This window comes from Sciurus vulgaris (assembly GCF_902686455.1).
Source record: "Sciurus vulgaris genome assembly, chromosome: 2".
In the NCBI taxonomy this organism is placed as follows: Eukaryota; Metazoa; Chordata; class Mammalia; order Rodentia; family Sciuridae; genus Sciurus; species Sciurus vulgaris.
In genome coordinates, this window is record NC_136462.1 from 38387273 (window position 1) to 38403479 (window position 16207).

At 39.9% G+C, this 16207-nt stretch overlaps 1 protein-coding gene across 2 annotated transcripts in view; it reads right to left on the reverse strand.

The window, feature by feature from the left end:
• LOC306653953 (protein farnesyltransferase subunit beta) overlaps positions 1-12446 on the reverse strand; it is an 81733-nt gene extending 69287 nt beyond the window's left edge. Inside the window, exon 1 of one of the 2 annotated variants that reach the window (XM_079127113.1) lies at positions 12167-12446. In XM_079127113.1, the coding sequence (XP_078983239.1) occupies positions 12167-12310 (144 nt within the window). In that variant the 5' untranslated portion in view covers positions 12311-12446. Of the gene's footprint in view, positions 1-11541; positions 11703-12166 lie in introns of those variants that run through there. The other variant, XM_079127114.1, reaches the window with a different exon arrangement.
• Between the last annotated feature and the right edge of the window lie 3761 nt (positions 12447-16207).

A 16207-nucleotide genomic window follows, 5' to 3' on the forward strand; every position in this document is an offset into this window, starting at 1 on the left:
CTCAATGAGATCGCAGGTAGGCATGTCCATCATTCAAGCGATCATCCCCTTTCAAGACTGAAGACACCAAGATAACTAAGGTTATCAACTGCCAGCTTTTACAACAGCCTGTTCCAAATCCACCAAAGTGGTACCTAGAAGACTGCAGGGCTTGCCCTAAACCTTCTAGAAACAGCAAAGCATTTCAGGCAGATCACCCCATGGTGAGACTGTCCTCTGCAATAGCAGAAATTACCCCATAAAAGGAACTGAGGCTGTACCCCTGAGCAGGAGCAATCGTCTCAGAATGGGACAGGATTGCCCCCTCAATAAGACTTCTCTGGAGTCACTTCCCAGGACCAGAACTGACATGATAAACAGACCACAGTTTGATCAAGACTACTTAATTATGCATGCCCCTGCCCAATTCTTCCTCTTGAAGCTCATGTCAATACCACCAAGACAGGGCTATCATAGTTGGTCCCTGGTCTTCTCGGTATAGCTACACAGACTAAAGTTCCTTTCCTACCTTTCACCATTACCTTTTTATTTGATTTCTTTGAGATGAGTGGCCATACTGATTCACTGGGATTCCTAGAGCCAGCACCTGCATTTTAAAACTCTAGTAATAATTTGAGTTCTCCAAATAGTTGTAATACCTTACTGATTCCTTTATTAATTAGTGAGTTAAAAATCTTTAACATAGTCCATCTTACATCTGTATAAGTCATGATTTTATCCTCTTTAAAATGCAATCTTTTAGTTTACATTGGGGATTAGGTGGAGAGTAAATGGGTGCTGTCAATTGTTTTGTAAATTTGAAATATAATAAAAAGTTGGAGGAAGTTATTAAGTATTAAAATGAAATAATTAGCACCCAGATTTCATAATGGCAGCCTTATTTAAGTATAAGAAAGATTTCTGAGAAGTCAAATAAATGTGAATAAACACATACACAATGCATTTATACATATCATAGACAAATAAGTGCTTAAGTCTACTATAAAGTATTTCCAGTAATTAAAAAATAAATACAAGGAAGCTGGGTGCAGTGGGGCATGCCCATAATTCCAGCCACTCAGGAGGCTGAGGCAGAAGGATTACAAGTTCAAGGCCAGCCTCAGTAACTCAGTGAGACCTTATTTCAAAATAAGAAATAAAAAGGGGCTGGGGATGTAGCTCAGTGATAGAGCATCCCTGGGTTCAACCTCAAGAACAAAAACAAAACACAAATGAGTTGCCATTCCATACCACCAGCAGAATGACAGACAACAATATTGAATGCTGGTGAGGATGGAGAGCAACCTGAGCTCTCACACTCTGCTGGTGAGAGTGTAAAATGTACAACCATGATGGAAAAGGATAGTGGTTTCTTACCAAACTAAAAATACACTTGCCCTATGATCCAGCAATTTTACCTCTAGGATTTACCCAAGAGAAATGAAAACATATGAAGACGTCTGTAAATATATTCATAGCAGCATTATTCGTAACAGCCACATTTTGGAAATGGCTCTTGTCCAGCAACAGAAGTCTTTGTTTGCAATACTGGGGTCTGAACCCAGAGGTGCTCTACCACTGAGTTACATCCCCAACCCTCCTCTTTAAATTTTTTTAATTTTGAGACAGTCTCACTGAGTTGCCCAGGCTATCCTCAAACTTGCAATCCTCTTGCCTCAGCCTTCCAAATTGCTGGGATTACAGGCATGCACCACCATGCCCAACAAAGATTTTTTGGGAGGAGTAGGGAGTACTGGGTATTGAACTCAGAGGTGCTTTACCACTGAGCCACATTCTCAGTCCTTTTTTATTTTTTATTTTGAGACAGCGTCTCACCAAGTTTCTTAGGGCCTCACTAAGTTGCTAAGGCTGGTCTTGAACTTGTGATCCTCTATCTCTGTTTCCCAAGTTGCTGTCATCAGAGACGTGTGCCATTGTTCCCAGCAAGGATAGATTTAACAAAAACCCCATAATATATTTATAAAAATACCATTCAGTCCTTTAAAAGGGACAATTATTGATGCAAACAATATGAATGAACCTTATAAACATGCTACGTGAAAGATGCCTTACACAAAAGAATACATACTGTATGACCTCGTTGAAACTTCTAGAACAGGCAAAACAAATCTATTTTAAAAATCAGACACTAGTTATCTAGATGAGGGATAGGAGTTGGCCAACTGGGAAGACCCATGAAGAAATGTTTCGGAGTGATGGTGATGTCCCATATCTTCACAAAGATTTAGGTTACAGAGGCATGTACACTTGTCCAAACTCAGCAAACTATGAATGTATACTTAGAATATCAGGATTTAATTGTTTATGAAATTTCATCTTGAAAGAAAAAGAACCAAATTTTAGTTAAGGACATGCACATTGAAATATTTAGGAAACAGAATGTTGTTATCTACAACTCATTTTGAAATTCATTAAGAAAAGCTGGGTAGAGGTTGGGGGTGCAGCTCAGTGGCCTCAGCTGTAGGGCATGTTACTTTACCATGCTTGAGACCCTGGGTTCCATCCCAGCACCAAAAAAAAAAAAAAAAAAAAAAAAATACAATGGGGGATGAACAAATGAATCAATATGTGATTTTTTTTTAAGTACAGCAGAATGTTAACAAAAGAATTTAGATGGTGAATAAACTGATTATTCATTGTAAAATTCTTCCAACTTTGCTATATTTGAAATTTCATAATAAACTACTAGAAAAAGTGAAAATAATTTATTATAACTATTTTTACATAAAGAACTATTTTAAATAATACTTTCTTGCCTTTCCTTTATGTTCTAGGTGTCTGCAATATATCCCTAAACAAAAGGGAAAAAGAGTACTGTCCTGAGGAGCTTGCTTTGTGCTCACCCACACTTGTAAAACAAAAGCATATTGAGGAGCAGAGAAGACCTCCCTGCCACCAGCAGTGCTAGGAAACTAGCAGCCCAGCGGCTGGGGAATAGCTCAGTGGAAGAGCACTTGCCTAGCGGGAGGAAGGCTCAGTTTCCATCCCTAGCACCACAAAACAAACAAACAACAATAACAACCAAAGGAAACAAAAAACAAATCTAGCCCAGGAGCAGATTCACTGAGAACTAGCTATACTTGTTAGAAATGTAAATGCTCAGGCATTCTCAAGTACTAAAAGAATCATAACCTATAGGTGTGGGGTCCACTCAACTGTTTTTGTTTGGGGAACTAGGGACTGAATACCACTGAGCTATACCCAGTCCTTTTTTACTTTTTATTTCGAGGCAGGGTCTTGCTGAGTTGTTTAAGGCCTTGCTAAGTTGCTGAGGCTGGCCTCAAACTTTTGATCTTCCTGTCACTGAGATTACAGGAATGAGCCACCAGAGCCTGGCCATTCAACTGTTTTTAACAAGTCTTCCAGAGGATTCTGATGATGCTAATGTTTGATAAATTAAAGGTTTTAGTAATGGTAAAAGTTACTAAATTTCAGTTCATAAGTTGATGCATGGGATTTTACTTCAAATAGTACCTTTTTCATTCATAATTACTTCTTGTTATTGTTTTTTTAAACTACTCACCAAACATTTCTTCTTTGCAACTAGCAAAGAATAAAGAAAAATAACATTTTTTCCTCCCCCAGCCCCTGCCCCCGTGGTTCTGAGGATCAAACCAAGGATTTCCTGCACACTAGGCAAGCACTTCCAATGATTGACAACTCCAACCTCAACATATAGTTTTAATGTTTAAGAAATAAAACATTTCTTTGAACAAATAACCTAATGTTTGGAGGATGCAGGGCACCAGAATATGGCATCCTAAAATAAGACTGTAGGAGAACAGAATACATCAGTCCAAAATAATCCTCTTTAGTATAGGATTATTTTGAGCTGATTATTTTAAGAGCAAGCAGACATAAGAGAAGCTCTGAAAACAGAAGTAATGTTTTGTAAGGGAAATTTACATGTTTAAAAGAGAGCTCCATTTCTCTGCCCCACCCCATAAGAAGAGAATAATTCTGGATTCATCAATGGGAATATACTGCAGAGTTGTGTACAAAAATTCTTGTATTTCGATGGAAAACCAGGCATTGTATATGGCACACCCTCTGAATGTGGCTTTGACCTTATCTGTTGTCTTTGAACTCTGAATTGTGCACCTCTTTATAAACTGCAGGTTACTCAAAGATATGCACACCGGCTTGTCCTATCATTTTCTTTTGTCTTCCCTCTCCTCAATGGACAAGACTGTTCTTCCTCTATTTGAAATTCAATTTCTTTACTCTGTACAAATTTGTGCTTTCTGACTGTTAGAACTGGCCATAATATCTGTTTGGTTCCTTCGTACATGAGTAAATAAAAATTTTAACACATGTTCATTCTTATCTGTATGAGTCATAATTTCACCTTTTCTGAAAATAATCTTTTAACAGTAGATATGCATACCAGTTTGAATAGAGATCAAAAACAATGTTAAATGAAAAAAGGCAAGATGAGAGAGTATGATAATCTCATAAGCTTTTTAAAAAACAACACACAAATACACTTGTTTATGCATGCCGCAAAGGATGAAAGTGAAGAAGTGGAAGAATTACACATCCAACTCCTGACAGAAGCAGCTGCTGTGGGGGGAGGAGGAAACTGAACTGGGGATATGGTTAAAGGAGACTCTGGCTACATTTTGTTTCCTTCAAACAAATAACCAGAAGCAAGGAAAAAAAAAAAAAAAGAGGAGAGAGACAGAAAGTTAATTTTAATTTATTAAAAATTTCTTAGAGGGCTGGGGATATAGCTCAGTTGGTAGAGTACTTGCCTCACATGCACAAGGCCCTAGGTTCAATCCCCAGCACCCAAAAAAAAAAAAAAAAAAAAAAAATTTCTTAGAGGAATAAAAGGATTCCCATGTACTTAGTTCCATGATGCTTCCACATAGGCAGGCAGGCCCCAATGCACAAAGGTGCTGTACCCCACAAAGTGCATCGGTCAGTTGGCTGTTTGGATGTCATTTGTTTTCCCATAAAAACAATGTAATAGGGGCTGGGGTTGTGGCTCAGTGGTACAGCTCTTGCCTTGCACGTGTGAGGCACTAGATTTGATCCTCAGCGCCACGTAAAAATAAATAAAGGTATTGTGTCCATCTATGCAAAAAAAAAAAAAAACCAACAATGTAATACCTGATAGGTCTCCTGGTCAGCCCTCCCAAACCAATTTAATGAATAATATAACAAATGTTAATCCTAATAGTACATCTCTCACCTCCTAAAGCTATGAAGTAACTGATTACTTAGCATATAGCAAAAATGGGACACAAGAGCTGAGAGGTAAGGTATACTAATTTGGCAGAAGTTTATACTGCTTGACAGAGCGAGGGCTGGGTCTTTCTACATACAGAGTGCTATTAAGTTTACTGAAGTTTGTGTGTGTACACAAATACTATACCAACATATATCTTTAAAATACATAATGTAACTCAAATATGTATTTATATATGTATACACATGTATATAATATGTGCTTTTAAACAATGCAGAGAGACTGTGTTAGATTCTAGGGGCTAGAGATTAAGTATCTGCACTGAAGTCCCCCAGATTTTGATGCCATGGCAAAAAATAAATGAAGATGTAACCATCTGTCTACATTCTTGACAACCCTGCTTAAAAGATGTCTCATGGATTTTTTCCTAGAAAACCACTCAATAGAAGCACAGAATAATTTCTATTCACCAACAAGTGATAAAAACCAACAAATGCATTTGGTACTTTCTCTTTCATAGCTTTTATCGAAAGACAATCTCACCAGGCGGGGGGGGGGGGGCACGACACAACTACAATCCCAGCAGCACAGAAGGTACAGGCAAGAGGATCTCGAGTTCAAAGCCAGCCTCAGCAATTTAGCAAGGCCCTAAGCAACTCAGCAAGACCCTGTCTTTAAATAAAATATATAAAAGGGCTGGAGAGGTGACTCAGTGGTTAAGCACCCCTGGGCTTAATCCCTGATACTAAATAAATAAATAAATGAATAAATAAAGACAATCTCCTGATGCACCAACTTTCTTGCCGTGGGCCATCACTTCCCTTCTTCCTACATCTCCTCCGCTTTCCCAGAGGACTATTCCAGAAAGCAGATTTGCTGCCTGAAATCCAGATTTCTGCGTAAGCTGTGATAAAAGAATCATTAATATGATAATTACAGGGCAAGATTCTTCCTAAAAATTTTATCCCTCAGAAAAAACAGGTCACTTTACAATCAAATATTTACAAAAGCATTTCTTGTGTAGGGAGTTCTTTCATTGTCCTTATTTTGAATAAATAGCTCCATGTGAGGATGAAGCAGCAGCCTAAAACAACCTCAGACAAGGTCTAGTTCCGGCTGCCTTGGCTAATGGTATTAATGAAAGAAGACAAATTATACACTAATTTAGCAATTATTCCAGTAAATTCTCACTTCCATGTATAAGTTAACCAGTTTAAACTAGCCTTTCATTGTCTTTCTTTCTTTCTTTTTTTAAACTGCTGGGGATTGAATCCAGTGGCACTCCACCATTATGCTCCCCCAGACCCCCACCTTTTTTTAAATTTTGAGGCAGGGTATCAGTAAGTCGCTGAGGCTGACCTCAAGCTTGTGATCCTCCTGCCTCAGCCTCCCCATCCACTGAGATTACAGGTATGAGCCACCAAGCCCAGTTGTCAAAGATCATTTTAAAAAGTAACAAAGTGGTTAAGTTGTGATGATCATAACATGCACCAACTGGACATACTGTGAAAAATAATTCTAATATTATACAAGTGGATACTTGTAACTTGGGATAAAATGTTCAATGATAATTATCCTACTCATATTCAAAAAGGACATATCTCAAGGACCTGAATATGTGGTCTGGAAAAACATTGGCTTACTCAAAAAAGTGGTTCCAGAGATGAGTGAAATACTGAAGGTAAAGATGCTCGTGAAAGGTGGGCAGAGAGGTGAACGCCTGTAATCCCAGCTATCCAGGAGGTCGAGGCAGGAGGATCACAAGTTTGAGGTAACCTAGCAAAGAACCTTTCTCAAAATAAAAAAAAATAAATAAAAAGGAATGGGGATGTAGCTCAGTGGTAGAGTGTCCCTGGGTTCATTCCCCAGTACTGCAAAAATAAAGAAAAGGTGTTAGGTGGGCTAGGGATGTTTAAAAAAAAAAAAAAAATGTAAAAGTCTGAAGAGAAACATTTATGAATAAGAGAAGGGAAAATATTTCTAAATTAGTATTGTTTTATAAAGTATGTGATTTTATCTATTTATTTATTTATTTACAGGGCTAGGGACCAAGCCCAGGGCCTCAAGCATGGTGGGCAAGTGCTCTACCACTGACCTACATCCCCAGCAAGTATGATTTTTAAATTGGTGTAGGTACATTTATTAGTTAGTTTCACAATGCTAGGGATGAAACCTAGGGCCTCTCACATGCTAAGGAATGTCTACAACTGAGCTACATCCCTAGCCTCTAGGTACCTAAAGTTAAACATATTCTATCAGTAGTAGGCTTTTGAATTTGTTCACATTATAGACCTAAAAGTAAAAAGTATCTTTAACTTGACCAAAAAACATTTGGAGAACTTTTCCTTAGGAAAATCTGATCTCTGAGACTGCCTTATAGTTGAACGATATGGTATGTATTACATTTTAATAAAAATAAAACTGATTCACATAGTTAGCCTCATGAGCACTTCACCAAGCAGAGCTGTGGTTCCTTTTATCAGAGGCATAAAAAACTGGGAAGTTTGATCATATTGAAGCAACTTGTTCCACCTCCACTTACTAATCTTCAGAAACTATACCATGAAGCAAGTAAACAGAGGAAAGCCAGGCTTCTCTCCTGGAACTCGCTGACCTTGGCCATGATGGCCTACTGCCCACAACTTGAGGCCAGCACATCGACCTTGCTCTCAACACCCCCTCAGGGGACCTCATTTCCTACCACGTCTGACCTGCGCCCTCCATTCTGGGGAGGCCATCAACCTTGCTGTCCTCAGGCACGCCTGAGTCTTTCCTCCTACAGGGTCATCCTATTGAAATGGCTGCCCCCCAACTAAACCCTGTAGTGCCCCACCCAGTTCCACGTTGTCCAGGAAGTCATCCTGAGCTTCTCAGGCCACAGGCACTCTTCCATTGTCCATGCAATGCAATAATAATTCACCACTCCGTAATTGATTCAGGCATCCTTTTTTTTCCCTGAGAGAAAAAGACATTTGAGAGCAGGAACCAAGACTAATAACTCTTTTATTGTCCCCTCAGCGTTGTCACTTGACTGAATGCTAATGACATTGTGTCTTTCAAGTGAGGAGGGTTTGGCCCCTGTTCAAGGGCAAACTAAAAGAAAACAGGAGTAGTATCTTCGTAAGCAACTGTTTGGGCAAGGCTGCTATAAAGGCTGCTATCGTACAGACTATCAGTATCACCCTGCTGGCCTGAATCAGTGCTTGCAATGGGGTGATTCCAGATGCACGACACAGAAGGCAGGCTCTAACCAACACAACCATCTTGCTTCTGGAGTCATAAAAGGCCCTCCCTGCATCACATCCACCACAAATCACTTGTCAAGGGAGAGACTGTCAAAAACTACCATTCCTCATTAACTCCATCACCCGCACTGTGAGGTAAGCTGTCATAACCTCACCCAAGATTACTGCAGTAGCCTCCTAACTGGTTTCACCTGCATCCACCCTCACCTCCCCACTATCTGCTCTTGACAGTAACCTAAATGAGCCTGTTAAATTGCTAGTCAGACTGTGTCATTTCCCTGCTCAAAACCCTCTGATCGTGGATCATTGAGTCCTGGCAGGAAACAGATGGCACAAAGTGGGTGAATCGAGGAGAATTTACACAGGAACTGTTTAAAAAGGTGTGGGCAGGTGTAGAGAACCCACAGGGAGAGTGCAGCATCTGGAAGCAGGGAACTCAGGGGCACTTGATCCCTTCAAACCTGAGGCGTGAAGAAAAGGAGTGGAAAGGGAGACAGGAAGCTCTATGGAAAAGATATCTGAGAGATGTGACCTTCAGTCTAAGGAAACTCTAGCCTACAAACGCTGCAGGAGAAGAAATACACTGTATTCTTCCTCTTTCTCACCTTCTAGCAATATTTCCACATCCCAATACACCAGCAGCACTAGGCAAGGGAACCCTGATGTGCCCCAAGAGCTGGGTGGAAAAGCACCCAGTGACTCTAGGAGATAAACGAACACCCTCTAGTCAAGTGGTTTCCCATCTGAATCAGGGTCTTTTATTAAAATACTTAAACAACCTATAAAGCTCTTTGTGATCCCATTTCCTCTCACTCTCTTCTTAACTAAGCCATTTACTCACCAAGCACACACCTGCCTCAGGTCCTTTGCACTTGCTGCTTTCTCTCCCCAGAAGGCTCTTCTGCCAGAATCCATGTATAACTCATTCCTTCACGTGCCTCAGGTCTCAGTTCAAATGTAACATCAGTTTTATATTACAGCATTCCTAGAACAACCTCCTGTTTTCCTGCTTTATTGTTCTCCACAGCTTCTCTATTTGTTTGTTTTGGGTGCTGGTGGAGATGGGGATTAATCCAGGGCCTCATGTATGCCAGGAAGCGCTCTACCACTAAATTACACCTCTAGCCCTACATTTTTTCTTTTTCAATTGATGTCTTTCTGACCTGGAACAAAAGTTGCCTAAAAACATCAAATCAATTTTCTCTGTTCATTGACTTATGCCAAGTGCCTAGAACGGTGCCTGGCACATAAAAGTCAATCAAATATTTGTTAAATGAATGAATGGAACAGAAGGACCCCATAGCAAAGTGCTCTTTCCATTGTCTATGGGTTAAACTGCTCTTGTCAAATTGTCCGTCTAACATATAAAGTCTCCTGATACTCAGAAAGGAAACAAATGACAAGTATATGTTTTATTACAATGGTAAAAAAAACTGAGCAGTCAGTAAATCCCTGTTAACATATGGAAGCCTCAGTCAAAACCAAAAGAATAAGAGCATCCTCTGTAAACAACTCTAGGATTTCCTAATAAGGATGGAGTTTCTGATGAATGTATCATCACCAATTTGCCAACCTCATACTTCTCTAACCTCAGTCTTCTCATTTGTAAAATGTGTAAGAATGAATGAAACAATGTACAGAGAACATTCAGTACAGTGCTGGGGCCAAATAAATGATTGCTATAATGATTATTAAAACACTGAGAAAACCACAGAATGAGATACCATATTTCTTTCTACTAACTGCAACTATTCATCCTAGACCTAAAATGTGAGCTATTTGGGGCTGGGGTTGTGGCTCAATGGTAGAGCACTAGCCTAGCATGTGTGAGGCACTGGGTTCAATTCTCAGCACCACATATAAATGAATAAAATAAAGGTCCATCGACAACTAAAATATATATATAAATATAATTTTAAATTTTAAAAAAATGTGACCTAATTGTGACATGGAAAAGAAATAGAAGATGCTCTACTACCTCTCATACCTTTGGGCCCATGTCTGAAAGATGCTCTATAATAACATATCAGGACCTAGCATCCTCTCTCAGTCCTGGCCTTGGCCTTGGCCTACTCCTTTTAAGATGAAGGACCTTATATCCATTTTTGCATTGCTCATTACACCTACTCAGACCATAAGTATTGGTGTTTTCCACATAGGACTAAGCAGATAGGAACTTCAGCAATTTACTGAGCAGGGGAAAAAAAAAAAAAAAAAAAAAAAGCAGTATACAAAAAAGAGAGAGAGCAGATTAGAGAAGCTCCTTATAATGTCCCTGTTTTTAATTTGCTTCTCAACCTATAGAAGTTTCTGTACTGACCTCTTCATTAACAGACCAACTTCTGATTTCCTTTTCTGTCTGAGCTTATCTTCTAGGTCAATTCAGTTAACCACATAAAAAGTAACATCAGGGATGAGAAGGAAAAAAGAAAAAGAAAAGATAATCTCATAGTCTAATGGCAAATCAAAAGAAAAAGGATTGTCCTCAATCAAGTCAACAATTCATCACTTAGGAACACTGCAAAGATCCTGCAGGTTTTTCACTGATGGGAGATTTCTTTGTGCTCTTTCCCAAAAGACTTTTGTAGGATACACTGACTAACCTGAAAAGCTAGATTAAAAAGGGTTTCCTTCACTACTCTAAAACCCATGAAGCATGAAATATTCCCTCTGCTTCTAAACATATAACCATGCATTCAAGCCCTTGTTTCGTTATAAATGTATAACTGTATGTAAACTCCTAACTGTACAGTAAAATAATTACTGCTATTAATTTTGCCCACATAGACGCTCCCAGGTTTGGGTATGAAAAATAAAGCAGTTCCCTTCAAGGTTAATAAGCCTGGGGACCGATCTTACTAAGAGATCTTATTTTAGTAAGCAGCAGGATGTTTATTTGTTAGTGCTAAAAAGAATCATCCTCACCACTTCTCCTAGTAACAGATGGTTAAACAGCTCTACAATAACAATTTGGGAACAATTCCAATTGGGGAATGAGAATAAAAATGAAACTAGTTCACTACATGTTTCTCACTTTTCAAAATGATAGTTTCAATTCTATCTCTAGGCCTTAGTGAATGAGAAATCGTCCAAAATTCGTACATTTATTTTAGCACCTTCCAAACTGTATTGTCTCCTGCCTGTCTTCCCAACCAGGTTCCTGGCCAAAAGCTGCTTCATTTCTTTGTATTTCCAGCGTTTAATATTGTGTCCAGCACATAACTGGTGCCCAAACAGCCACCAATACCCATCACGAGGCAGGCCCCAACCTGGCACGGTAGGTCAGAAGTTAAACAGATTATGGAATGGCATAACGCAGTCTGGCCGTTCGGTTCTCTCGGTGTCCCGAAACTGCAAGCAGGTTGGGGAAAGTGCACTGTCTGTAACCTCCCGACGTCCCAGTAGTATGGAGTGGACTGAATGATCCACCCGGGCTGTGGCGGGCTCTAGGCACCGAACAGGGTCTCTCCAATCTCAGGCAGAGAACACCCGGGTGCGTCCTCTCCTCCAAGCTCAACTCTGCCAAAGACCCCTCCCCAACCTGGCCCCACAAACGCTGCACTCTGAAGCCCCAGCCTGGGCGCCCAGAGCATGCCAGAGAGGGCGCCGCGGTGCACTGTGGGAGGCGTAGTTCCGCGCCGAGTTCCGCACCCGGGCGGCCAGGCGGACGAGACTGCCGCTCCCAGAAGCCCCCGCGCGGGCGCCTCGCCCAGTCCTGCCACCTCACCTGTTCTATGGACGTGACTGTTTCCACCGAGTCGTCCTGCAACCGCTCCTGCGCGTGCTCGGGCCTCAGACTGTACAGCGGTTCTGACCAGACAGGGGAGGAAGATGGAGGGCAATAGTAGGTGAAGGAACTCGGAGAAGCCATGATCAGGAGAGCAGCGGGCGGTGTATAGGACTCCGCTTCGTCCAGCAACAACGCGCATTGAAACTCGAGCGGGGCTAAGGCGCTTACGGAGTGTGGGGAGAGTCAAAAAGATCTTGAACGCGAATCTCTCCTCCCACCTACACATCTTCAGGGAGTGAGTTACTAGGATGCTGCCGCCCCCCATTGGGCAGACGAATTGCTGCAAGAACTCAGCTTCCCGGAGCGAAGGATGTGTACATCTGAATTTCATTTCATAGAGATGGCGTTAAGATGCCTCGATTCGTTATGCAAATTTTAAAAAACGTCAGCATTCTGCTTATTCTGTAATTCAGTAGTGTACGGTTTAGGGTACCCAAGAATCCAATGAATGTAACTTTAAAAGCATTTCTGACAGCTCTCCTGATTGCCTCAGTCACACTATTACTAGTACAATCATTGTGCACTTTGGGGTCCTTGATAGGCTCCCAAGCGAAGCCAGTAGCTTCTCAGCAAATGAGCAGAATTGCCATCTCAGTACCCAGTGATGGAGGGACGGGGCATTATAATCTTCTCCTACCGCCTTAGGAGTAACAGTGCAGTAGTAAGAACTAAAACATGGTAGAACAAGCATAAGTGAAACAACCAAAGAAATATTCACTCAACAAATGTTCATGGAGTATCTACTACATGCAAAGAATTGTGCTAAGCCTGAGAAATACAAAAGTGAACAAAACAAACAAGGTCCCTGCCCTTGGGAACCTTACATTTTAGAGGAATAGTCAGAATTAGTGAACACAAATATATGGTGACTTATAAAATGGTATGAAAAAAAATAACAATCTATGACAGACTAAGGATGTAAGAGCTCAATTAATTAAATTGGGTGGTCAGGCCAAGCCTCTCTCAGAACATAACATTTAAGCTGAGACCTGAAGAGATGACAAGGAGCCATCCAAGAGAAACAAAATGAGAAAAAAAAACTCAAGAAGGAGTGGCAAGTTTTGAGAGAGCATCCCCCAAATATATAGTATCCTTGTATTAATTCTGATAGTTAATCTGAAAATACCAGAACAAATGAAGTTCTTGAGTGGGCTTAAACATCATATATGCTCCCATAAAAACAAGGTTAAAGTAGTGAACTTAGGAAAAAATGTTACTTTTGAACAGCAAAAGAATCTTTTTCAGGGCCTATAATGAAAAGGATTACAACATCCCAGTTATTTTATAGGATCACGAGTTCAAGGCCAGCCTGGGCAACTTAGTGAAACCCAGTCCCAAAATAAGAAATAACAAGGGGGGGAGATCGGGGGGTGGGGGGTGTGACTCAATGGGCTAGTGCTCCTCAGTTCAAGTCCTAGTTCTGCAAAAGCAAAAAACAAATATTATGTCAAAATTATAATACCAAGAGATTAAATTATTTAGAATGGGAGTTGTAGGAGATAATTAGAAAATAAATGTTTCAGGGGCTGGAGGTGTTGCTCAATGGTAGAGTATGTGCTTAGTTTGTGCAAGGCCCTGGGTTCAGTCCCCAGCAGCATGTACACATACACATACATGTGTGCTATATATGTGTATGTATATATGTTTATATATTGTGTATACATATGTGTATATATACACACACACATATAAATGTGTATGTATATATATTCAGAAGCAAATGATCCAGATAGACACAAATTATTTCTGCTCAGAGCACTTTACTCTCTTCCCATGTGATTCAAGTCACATGTCTAGAATTCAGGGAATATAGACCAGAATGATATTCACAACTGCTATCTGTCTTTGATGATAGTAAAAGTACTCAGAAGGATTCCAAAAATGAGGCTGGATGTCATAAAGACTCCATGTGGGCAAGCACTATCACAAGCCCATCTTGGTGGTACTGTTGCTATGTTGAGACCTGTGGCACCAAAATGTTACCATGTCTGGAAATAAGTAGGACTGTGGGTTAGGATCATGGACATGGCTATGCAATGTGAAATAGTCTTATTATACTCCCCTCTGTATGGCCTCTTACTTATCTCCCGTAGTTCTGTTTTGAAAAACAAATCCAGTAAGTTTTTGGGTCATATTCAAGGATTCTTCTTTGTAAAGATTTGCTTTCTTAGAGATAGAAACTTGCCAGGGGCAGCGGTAAGTACCCATATCCCAACTATTCAGGAGTCCAAGGCAGGAGGATGGCAAGTTCAAGGCCATCTTGGGCAATTTAGTGAGAACCTTTTTCAAAATAAAATTTAAAAAGAGCCAGGGATGTAGCTTAGTGGTAAAGTGCTTGCCTGGCATACACGAGTGCTACATCTATTTCCTGCCACTCCGACACTTGACACGGTTCTGTTGGAATAGAGGACTCAACATTTGATACAGTTCTGTTGATCATACTCCCTCTTGGGGGCCATAGGCATGGCATGTCTCCATGTGTAGTTGCTTTTTAATATTAATAATCAATATATCATTAGAAACTTATTGGGAAGGTTTTACTGTATTGGGACACAAATAGTACACAATAAAAATTTAGTAGTAATACATAGATAAATTATATGAAAATAAACAATTGTAGCTATGCTTGAGTTAAAAGGACCCTGTGATTGCTTTAGTATAATAATTTCTAAATATAGATGGATAAAGAGGCATTTCTCTGAGCTTGGATGCTGTGTTTAGCCTTTGTTGCTTTCCTAGTTTTAATAGTTGATTCTAGAGATACTTTACATAATAAAATAGGTTATTATAATAGGTTATTATTAATAGGTTATTATTAATAGGTTATTATTAATAGGTATAATAGGTTATTATTAATAGGTTAATAATAGGTTAGTCATAAAATATAATTTGTGTTTTTCCTATGTTTAGTCTAATTCTTTGAGACTCAAAATAAGATTGTAGTCTGCGATTAAATGGAATAGAATAGACTAAATATTAACTATAAGTTGATTTCTTTGCCCTTTGTTAATAATAGTAAAAGCTTTTCACTGTTAAACACTGGAGTGCATGGTGGGGGTGGTTTCTCAGAAAATCTAGTGATGTGTTTGTTCTGAAGGTTGAAGACTGGCAGATCATGATGCCCTCAGTTTAGCTGGGAGACAAGGTTGTTTTAATTTAGCTGGGAAATAAGATTGTTTTGGTCTGGGCTGTCATACAGAAGGAATGTGTACTTTGAGAAGAAACATAGATTGTACTTTTGAAGTTTTTTCTTATTTTAAACTAACCATAAAATGATATAATCATTACTAAAGAAAAATATCTATAAAAAGGCTGGCAGAAAAATAAAGATTCAGATTCAGCCTCAGAACACTTGGTGTCTCTGTCTGCTGTTTCTCCACCGCGCCGACGCCTCCCGTCCACCTAGGACCCCCCGACCACTGCTAGGGCTGGACCCTGGCACACAAGGCCCTAAATTCAATTCTCAGTATTGGGGGTGGAAAAAAGGGCTAGAAATTTAACATTTCGATCCTACATATTAAGCTATTGAAAGAATAGTTGGAATGGTTATTTAACAAATTATTGCGTCTGTCTCAGGTGCACCTAAAACAATTTCCAATTACAGTTTATAAATAGAATCCATTTCTGAAATGCAGTTTCCTCTGGAGTGGAATCCAAAAGATGTTAACAGAAGCCTGGTAAGTGTCTCCTGCAGAATAGTGTTTGTTCATTCAATAATGCTTATTGAGTATTGGTTGTATGCTGAGTACTGAGCTAAGTGCTTAAGGAAACAGTGGCGAACAAACCAGACACAGTCTCTGCCCTTATAAGTCTCGTGATTTACCAGAAGAACAGACATTAAACAATAATTGCAGAATTGCCAGTTTCATTACAGGTGGGGAAAATGGCACGAGGCAGAAAGGAGCACATAGTGTTGAAAGATTGCAAAGCAGGGGAGATCTAAGGTAGTCCAGAACAGCTGGAGAGACTCTGATGAGG